This window comes from Hydra vulgaris, chromosome 15, assembly GCF_038396675.1.
Source record: "Hydra vulgaris chromosome 15, alternate assembly HydraT2T_AEP".
NCBI lineage: Eukaryota > Metazoa > Cnidaria > Hydrozoa > Anthoathecata > Hydridae > Hydra > Hydra vulgaris.
The window spans coordinates 19,722,501-19,733,109 of NC_088934.1; the positions used below are offsets into that span (position 1 = coordinate 19,722,501).

The following is a 10,609-nucleotide window of genomic DNA, read 5'->3' on the forward strand; positions in this document are numbered from 1 at the left end:
TTACATATATAATATCTGTTATATGTAACATACATGTTACATATATAACATCTGTTACATGTATAATATCTATTACATGTCAGTATTAGAAATTAAAGTATATCACATTTGGTTTAGTAAAAATAAAGATTTTAGCATTCATAATAATGCAGTTTGGGTGTGAAACTCAGAAAGTAAATGAATGCATATGAAAAAATTAGTAAGTTTTGTTTCCCTCAGTTTTAGAGTCCTTTAAAGTTGCAAGTTCAACAGTTTTTTTTTAATTTATTTTTTATTTGCAATTAATGATTTATTAATTAGAATCAAAAATTTGCTAACGATACTAAACTTTTAGCAGTCATTAAATCAGAATTTTATTTAATGACTGCTAAAAGTTGATTGGATTGTCACCATATATACTATGCAATTGATGAAGCAAACCAACAAATGGAAAAAACTAAACATATATTTAGGTTTATAGATGAAAGTATTATTAGCTTATTATACAAGTTATAAGTACGTCCCCATCTTGAGTATGGAGCAGTTATATAGACTTAAAAACTTCAAAATAGATGGACCTAAATTAAAGTTAAGTTAGTGATAGTCTTGAAGAAATTTAAAACTAAAACTACCTTAATTAGAAAACAGGAGAAGGTGTAGTAATTTAATCCAAATTTCAAATAAATAAAAAATAGGCAAAATAAATTTGCATAACTCGATTAAATATTTTTACACTAATGGTTGTGCAAGAGGCCATAACTTAAAAATCCATCGAGAGTTAGTAAATATGCAAAATAACTGCAAGTTAAACACAATCGCAACTTTTTTCTCTAATAGGGATGTAAAGGAATGAATGGTTTTACCATGGAATTAACAAGTGTAAATCAGTTTGTAAATCACATCAATCGTGGCCTACTTTATTTATATGGCCGGATATTTTGCATTTTGAAGAAAAAAAATAGAAGGCCAGTTTTCTCGAAAAGTGTTTTTAAAGAAGCAGCTTTGAAAATTTAAAAAGATGGTTAACAAATGTTGCGTTGTAAATTGTCGTTCAAATTATCATAGTTATGGTGAAGTATCTACAGTAGTATTTTCGTTTCCAAAAAATGAAGAGTTAAAAAAAAGTTGGATTAAATTTGTAAATAGAAAAGATTAGACACCTACTAATTCTTCCGTTATATGCATCAAACGCTTTGAAAAAAAATATTTTCAGAAAGGTAACACGAATCAACGATTTAGATTAATAAAAAAACTAAAGCCTATTCCAACTATTTTTGATTGCACAAATTTGACTGAAGAAGGTTCATCACAACTTATAAAATCTTCTAATTCGTTAAGAAAATCACCAACTAAAACAATATTTCAGCCAGATCAATATGAACAGTTTTTATTGAATGATTTGATTAGTAGCTTTGACGATATTACTGAAAGTCTTGCTCCAGATGGTTTTTCATTCTTGAAGTATCATGATCATGTAATTTTTTATAAATTGAGTCATAGTACTTTATCTGTTCCAGAAGTTACAGAGTGCATTCGTGTAAACAATGAGATGCATGTTAAATTATTTTACAAAGGTTCACCTCTGCCATTGCCTCAGTGGTTTCGTCAAAGAAGAGATTGTCGTTTATCTTGTAAAAGTATGCTTCATAATTTTCCTACCTACATTAAATCACAAGCCGAACAATTTTCATCTGTGTTGACTGAATTACAGCAAATTAAATATATGAAAAAACCTATTTATTCAGCCAATATTATAAAATATTCACTGATATTACGATATACTTCTATGCAGTCATACCAACTTTTGCGTGAAGGATTGCCTTTACCATCATTATCATTACTTAAAAAAATAACTAGTGGAAATATTGATGCTCTAAGTTGTGCAAAACGTTTAAAATTAGAAGGTAAGATATCTCAAGACATTTGCTTGATTTTTGATTAAATGTACTTGCAAAAATGTGAGGAGTATTTTGCTGGAGAGATGATTGGTAGTGATGAGTCTGGAGAAATGTATAAGGGAATAGTTTGTTTTTATGATAGTTGGCCTGAAACAAAACATTCCATATGTGATTAAAACGTCTCCTGAAAAAAAATCAATGCTGAATGGTTGAAAGAAGAAATTTTTGAATGTCTTCGTATTTGAACTGCATGTGAATTTAATGTTAGAGTTATTGTGTGTGACAACCATTCCTCTAATGTTTCTTGTTTTGAAAAAATTCTTTGTGCATCGAATCAACAAGCCGAAGATTTGTTTTTTATTTACAATCTAAAAAAAATTTACCTTTGTTTTGATGTTGTACATCTTATTAAAAACATCAGAAATAATTTGTTAAATTGCAAAAGATTTTTATTTCCAGATTTTAACTTTAATGGATTTAAAGATCCTATAATTGTATGTGGGGGAGAAATTAAATGGAGCACCTTCCATAATATTTATGAAAAAGACCTCTCTCTTGATGCTGGCTTGGGTAAAGCACCAAAAATAACAATGAAAGTATTACATCCTGGCAATTTTAAACAAAATGTTTCTTTAGCACTTGCAATTTTTGATGAAACTACATCTGCACTGATTCACTCATATTTTCCTGATCTTAAAAGCAGTGCAGATTTTCTTACATTATTTAACAAGTGGTTGGTTTTATCAAATTCTAAATGTCAATATTCAACATGTAATATTTTAGGTAATGCAGTCATTTCTGGTGATAAAAAACCTGAATTTCTTAGGGAAATGGCACATTGGATTGAAGCTTCGCAATCAAAAAAAAAACCAAACTGTGAGAAGTTTACTTTAAGTGTTCAGAAAGCTGCAGCACTAATAAGAACACTTAATAGTCATGCCTTATTGATCGAGGACTTACTTAATGATGGATATCACTTTGTTTTAACTGCGAGATTTCAAAGTGACCCATTAGAAAGGAGATTTGGACAATATAGACAAATGAGCGGTGGAAGATTTTTGGTGGGTTTAAAAGATGTCACTATTTCTGAAAAAATATTAAAAATCAAAAGTATAGTTAAAGAAAGTATTAACTTTGATGATAGTTTGAAAATGCCTCTTGAGTCAGAAAATAATTTAACAGATTTGAAAAACTTTCTTCTTGATATTGATAAAGCTGAGTGTACTCCAGAAATTATGACACTTGCGCCAGAAAGTACGGAAGTAGGTGCTCATATTGCTGGATATATAGCAAAGAAACTTAAAAAACGTTTTGGTACATGTTGTAAAGAATTTTTATGTTGTGTCAATATTGATGAAAGCAATCCTGATCATACTTATTTAACAATTATTTCTAGGGGTGGTCTCACTATTCCTTCACCATCACTTTTAGATTATGTTTGCACATCCTTTGCTATGATTGACTACTCTTATAACAAAATAAAGAAATTTAATTTACATGCACGACAAGCTTTAGAATATTTTTTAAACCACTTTTATGACTCTTTTTAGACTTTTTCTTGTCCCATGCATGAAAAAATTGGGATAAAACTTGCTGGAAGAATTGTTATCAACGTTTTTCTTAATAATAAAAGAATTATCTCTACCAGCGAAGTAGCTGTTGATCATATAAAATCTTTTAAAAAGAAAAAATTTGAGAATGTTTGATATATTTATAAATGTTTAATATATTATTTATAATTATTTTATTTTTTAATGAAAAAAAAAAAAATGTAATATTTTTTATAACTGTTCTTGTTTCTTAAATTGTTTTTACTAATTCTAAATTTTAAAATAAAGACTCTTTTTATTTATTTATTTCTTAAGAAATGTTCGTTTAATATCTAAAATTATGAATATATACAACTTTAGTGGACTTTTTAAATTTAGAAAGTAAAATAATTTTGAAAATGTTCAAAACGCATTAAGTTTTTGAAACATTACGATTTTAAAAACCGGCCTTCTATTTTTTTCTTAAAAATGCAAAATATCCGGCCGTATAAATAAAGTAGGCCATGCATCAATAAACACTTTAAATTTTAAACTACAAATCTCAGAACTTGTTTATTATTTAGGGTTGAAAATTTCCCGGAAATTTTGAAGTTGGGAAAATTTCTAGAAGTTTTGGAAATTTTCAAATATTTGTTAAAAAAAAACTTTAGAGTTTTTCTGATTCTTTTAAATTGTTAACTGTTAAAATTGTACTTTTAAATTGTACTGTTTTAATAAAGAAGGTTTATATCAATCAATCAATAAATTTCTAAAACAAGTACATAAGGTATTCACTACTATTATTAGTGAATATGTATTATATATTATATGTATTATATACCTTAGGTATTTTTAGATAGTTCTAAAGTAAACATCTAACGATAATAATGGTAAAAATAACAATTAAAATAACAACAACAATTTTAATAACAATGATTATAAATAACAATACTAACAGATTTTTTAAATAAATAGATAAGTAATAACTTATTTATTTTATACAGTATTATAAATTGGTATAAGTACAATATTATTAATTTTTTGGTGTATAACTTTATAGTATCTTAATTAGTATTAAAACTTTATAGAATTATAGGTCTATAACTTTATAGTATCTGAAATGATTGCTACTAGAGGTGTGCTGCAACCAGTATATACCAAGTCTCTGATTCCTGGTAGTAAAAACCGGGTGCGAGACTGGGTACCCGGCACAGAACCCATTAAAAAATATGAATAAAAAAAAATTTAAACAACACTTTTTTGCTGTATTTCATTTTAATTTCTTTTATGATTTTTTGTTTGAAAAATGAAAAATATTATCAGCGCTCAAAATAATCAAAAAGTAGATGATCATATAATTTTTCTGACAATAATCGATTGAAAACTTCATTGAACAGTATTTAGATTTTTAAAAACAGCTGAAAAAATAATTAAAACCCCTAAAACTATTCAATATTTCCTTGTTTTTAGAAGGCGTGGCGCAGTGGTAGATTGCTCGCCTCAGAAACAAGAGGGAGCGCACCCCTCCCCCTACTTTTTTTCGTGTGGACCTCCTTTCTTTCTTTTAAAGAATTATATATTTTCTTTTAAAGTTTTAAACTTTTTTTCTTTTAAAGAATTATAAATAAATTGACAATTGTTCTAAGAAATCAAGAAATTTTTTTTTGAAATTAGGTAGTGTGCCCCCCACTTTGAAAACCGTGTCGTCAGCCTTGTGAAAACCATTGATTTCTCGTCTGACTTCCCAAACTTCATGGGGAAAAAATTTATTTGAAAATCATCATATCTCTAACTGTATCCGGCATATCTCTAATTGCTTCACAAATATTCCTTTTGGACATTTTTTAATAATTTAAATAAAGCTGTCACCCTAACCTAAAAAAAGGTGATGCAAAAGAAACAACAAATAATTTATATATGTTTTATAATTTATATAATTGTATATTTATATAAATTGTTATTCTTTTAGAAATAACAATAAAAACATTACAACAATTATATGATACTTCATAGGTATATTAGTAGTATAGCTATAGTAATATTAATAATATAGTCTTAAGTATGGAGTATAAATTATTTATTAGGTTTGCAGTCGATATGAACTGTTCTTTCTAAATTAAGTATGCATTTTAAGTTGTTCTCATTTATTTTTGTATTGCAAAAATGTGCCTAGAGAAGATGGTCATGTCAAGATGGGAAAGCTGCATTTAGTTGCACATACTGCAATGCAAAATTTTGCACATAAAACTCTACACAAATTAAAAAACATTTAGTTACTGGTTGTACTAAATCTTCAAAAGTTGTACAAAAAAATCTGCAACATGTTATGAAACTAAGTTTTGCTCCTAAAACTAAAAACAAAATATTACTTGTTAAATATTTAACTGAATTCAACACAAGTACAACAAATGATGCAGGCGTGTCAGTTTTAACAATAGAAAATGATTGTTTTATTGATTGCTGTGACAACAATTATGCCAGCTTTAAGAGAAAGTCAGGAACCAGTTTTACAATGAGTGTGGCTAATAATGAATTACATTCTGATTTACAAAAATGTTTTTTATTTTCAAATATTTTAGAAGAAAAAAAAGGCTGTCTGTTCAACCTCTATATATATACTAGCAATCAAAAATCAATATCATATTTTTTTATGAAGTTTCACCACAAGAGTGTGTTAAAATAAATATACAATATGCAAGAGCAATTTATGCAACAGATAGCCCTTTCAGCATGTTGGAAAATGCATTCTGGACCAATTTTTATTAAAAGATTCAACCAGGTTGGTCACCTCTCAACCTTTATGTTCTGATGTATAATCTTTTAGACACAGTATATGACCAAGTAAATAAATTCAAACAAGATTTAATATCCCAGTTAGAAACTTTTGTTCTGTTGACAGATTGTTGGTCTTGTATAAGTAATGATTCACACATGCAGATTATGTTAGCTACTCCAACTCTAATATACATCAGAAGTATTCACCCAAAAAAAACTTTTTTTTTTAAGTAATTATTTTAGGTGCCCAAAGAAATTCTTACAGTCTTATTACAGGGCACCATGGAAGAGCATTTGAAAGGAAGTTCACACCTCCTTTCTTATCAATGTTATTGAACTTGCCTAGCGGTGGCATTAAACCACGGATCTCTATTTTCTGAGGCATGCACCACTGCGCTACGACTCTGATACTGGACAATATATCGAATCAAATTGTTGAGATTATTGAAGATGTTACATCTAACAAGAAAAAAATAAAAGCTTTTTGCACTGACAAGCTAACATGGTAGCAGTTTAGAAATTAATAGAAAATAAATATGATTGGATGTCAGCATATGGCTGTTTTTTCTCATGGTCTAAATTCATTAGCTTGTGATCTAGCAAATAAGAGCAACATAATTTGAGAAACACTGAAACAAAATAAACAACTAGTTAAGTTTTTTAAAAGTAAGCACAGTCTTAAAAGTATCATTGAGCATTGTAGCTTACATTCCTTGAACAAAAGTTGTATTTTAATTTTTTCTGTAGTAATAAGATGGTCATCACAATTTTCTATGTTACAGCGCAATTTCTTAAATAATATTTTACAATGATAAAGTTTAATAAGATTTTACTAAACATAAATTATGTTTTATTATAAAAATATATTTTGAGCTTAACCTATAGTAGATTTGTTTTTAATTTAAAAACAATATTCTTTTATTATATTTTGTAAAATTCTTTAATCTTAATTATTTTTAATTTAACATTTTCATTAACTCTAAGGTGGTATGGATCTGTTTCTATTTTTTATGTATTTTAAATAATTGTTGCGCAAAACAAATCAAATTGAAATATTTTATGATAAAAACATTAGATGAACAGATCTTCTTTTAGGTTGAAGAAAGCAGTAAATTAATGAAAAATGAAGAAGATAATACATTGAGCATTCTTGAACGAAGTAAGACTTTTATTTTGGTTCTTTGTTTTTTGAAAAATAACTAAGCAACTAATTATTAACATTTTTTTTTTAAATAAAAGATCATACTTCTTTGTGTCAAATATTGCAAGCAAGGTTGCAGAACTTGATGCTAATTAGTAGGCTATGGACAGATGGGGATATAAAGGTTGTTAAATATATACACTTTGCAATAGTTTGGTTATTTATACTTTAAATAAAAGTAATAGTTATTACAAACGTTTTTATTTTTAAATGAATCTTCATACTAATGTTATTAGGCTGCTGTGGAAACTGCTGGAAGTATGGCTGATCAATCAGTTTTTGTTGATTTAATGAATGTCTTGGCATTTAAGCAGTTAGAATTTTTTATTGTGTTTAATTTGTTTTTGATGTGATATAGAACTTTATAAATTTATGACTTGTGTGTTGTCAAATTTTGATGGGGTTTGGGTTATGTTGAGTAATCTAAAGATTATTTAAACAGAATGTTTTTTTAGGTCACTCTGGAATTTAGATTTATGTGGTGTTGTTTTACCTTTAATAAAAAAATTATTTTCAAGCAATTATGAATGGTACTTAAATTTTTTTTTTTTTTTTTTTTATCTTTTTTATAATTGTTATGGAGAAATCCGATTTTTTTAAACATTTTTTTAGCTATATTCAAACAGCAAGCTCATCGCTGAAGCTTATACTCAGTAATTTCTCACAACTAATTAAGAGCACATTGAGTACTCCTCCAGGTGCTTTGGGTGTGGATCTTTCAAGAGAAGAAAGGTTTTTCTTTTTTTCATTTATCTAACTATTCATCAAGGCTGAAAATTTTATGGAAAGTGAATATGGAATAAAAGTTTTTATTAAGAATTTAGTTTTCAAATGGAATTACTTGAAAAGAGAAAATACTTGGATTAATTTAATTTTCCTGTGTAATAATACTGGCAATGCTAAAGCAGGACTTAAATGTAGGACTAGGTCATGGTAGCTAGTGTCTTGATCGACAATTTCCAATGTCTGAATTGGGTTTGTATATTCCTTTTTTTAATTTCTCACATAAGTTTGGAAAGTTCTGTTAAATTTGCTTTACTCTCGTATTGGAATGACTTTTTGTGTTTGTACCAACGGTCTTTTAAAGTATTCTCTGTTAGTCCAATATAGTTAAATCTTGTGGTGAAGTTTTTCTGATATAGCTGTATACAATGTTTTTTTGGAGGCATTTTCCTTCTAAAGGGTATTGCGAAGTTTGTCGGCAGTTACATGGTTGGTTGGAGTGTCAGCACCATATAAAAACTTTTTGTTGTGGCCAGTGATGATATTTTTGATTTTGGTAAACAGTTGTAGTTTACTTTTAAATTATTTTTGTTGAAGATTTTATAAAATTTATACAATTTTTTAAAGTGTTCTTAACCAAGTTCAAGAAAGTTCTTGTGACGTTTATTCTTATTATAATACCAAAAGGAGGGTTAAGCCATATAATGTTAAGTTATCTAGATTTTGATTTGTTGCGTATAATCTGTTTGTTGTTGTATAATTTGGTTTATAATAGAGTGTTTCTTCATAACCATTAGGCGTCAAGAAATTATTATAAAAAGGTTCGGCTTTGTCAAAAACGTCTTAGTTGGAAGAAATATTGCTAATACGTTTGGATAACAAACGTTATCCAAATGGTTGGTAGTGGTTTGATAATTTTATGCGGGTGGTTATAATTAACGTTAATGTGCAGAAGGTTAATGTAGACTGGTTTTTTGCATGGTGGAAGGAACTATCCGATAAATTAAACGTAACATTTAAAAAATTTACAATCTTTAAGTTCGTTTTTACCATTAGTTCTATATTAAACTTATCCATAAAAGGTCGGCAAGATTTTTCCTTATGGTTTTGGAATCTTGTCCACTAACTTCAAAAAAACATTTTAAGCCGTCATTTCTATATAATCTATATACGATGTTAACAGTATGCAGGATATAAAGACCAACAAGGTCGCACAACTCGGCCTCGTCAAAACTTTAGATAGTTTTGATTACCAGGTTTCTTAACCCAAACAGTAAAAAGCAAGGATTTTCTAAAGTGATTTATAACGCCAAGGAATATACAAACCCTACGCGGAAAATTGTTGATAAAGCGCAACCGTTTAAACCCGTAAAGAAAATTATGTAACCTTTACCTCCATACTGGTATTTATTAAGATATTATTATTACTACTATTATCATTATATATATATATTATATATATGTATACTATATATATATTATATATATATATATATATATATATATATATATATATATATATATATATATATTATTTATATGTGTGTGTATAGATATAACAAATGCGATAAATGCTATAAACAACTTCTGCTCATTAAAAACGTTGTTAGCGAAAGGACGACTACATCAGGTCGCATAGGTGTAATATGTCGTGAGTTGACGATTGCGTTGCGCATCATTGATATGTGATATTCCTACGCAATGCTTCGGATTCTTGCAGAATACAAAAGAAAGGCTTCGGTTACCATTCATTGTGTTCAAACCAAAGTGCACTGGAGTTTGATGCTAATAATGCTAAAGAAAACAAATGGCTTTTTACGGATGGAGTGTTTTGATTTTCGATAATCCGAGTAAAAAAATATTGGACTGTTTTATAAATTCAGAATGTTAACGACTCAATATACACTTTTACCAAGTTCTGTTTTTTTGTTAGCTGATCTATTTTTAAACTTATTATACCGGCTTGGATATATCGTTACTTTTTTCAGTAGCCGGTGTTGAAAATTAATTCAGTTACGTTAGTATTTTATAAAACACATTTGACAAAAGATTTTGTGTGAATATGTAATGCGACTTTTTCCTTTTTTAATCTGTATAAAATCTGGTTAAAGGATGTGTTTGTGTTTTGAATTGTAAAAAATGTTTTAGAATCATATATAAATGTAAGAGCTCACTGTTTTTAACTTTATTTTCGAATGCGTGTAATATATTGCATGAATAAAAGATGGTACATCAAATTTTCAGTCAAAGTATTGTTTTTAAGCAACTCGAGATAATAATTGCACTTTAATAAATTAAATTTTTGTGAAAAACTTTTCAATGTTAAGAACTCAACTGTTTCTTAATATTCATTTCTTTGAATTTTTTGTTTTAATTTGAGATCGCTGAATTCATGATACTTAAAATCCGCTTGCGTTTTTATGTGATGGTCTTTAACCAAAGTTAAATTTTGCAGCTGTTTTAATCTGATGGTTTCTATCTAGAATCGTTTCGCAGCTTTTTAT

General features: G+C 27.8%; 1 protein-coding gene across 1 annotated transcript in view; it reads left to right on the forward strand.

Annotated features, from left to right (window-relative positions):
* Positions 1 to 10,348, forward strand: part of LOC136072037 (katanin p80 WD40 repeat-containing subunit B1-like) — a 60,048-nt gene extending 49,700 nt beyond the window's left edge. The window contains 6 exon segments of the mRNA XM_065820003.1: positions 7,277 to 7,340; positions 7,421 to 7,506; positions 7,619 to 7,695; positions 7,838 to 7,912; positions 7,995 to 8,114; positions 9,659 to 10,348. Coding sequence (XP_065676075.1) covers positions 7,277 to 7,340; positions 7,421 to 7,506; positions 7,619 to 7,695; positions 7,838 to 7,912; positions 7,995 to 8,114; positions 9,659 to 9,794 — 558 coding nt within the window. The 3' untranslated portion in view covers positions 9,795 to 10,348.
* Positions 10,349 to 10,609: the final 261 nt, after the last annotated feature.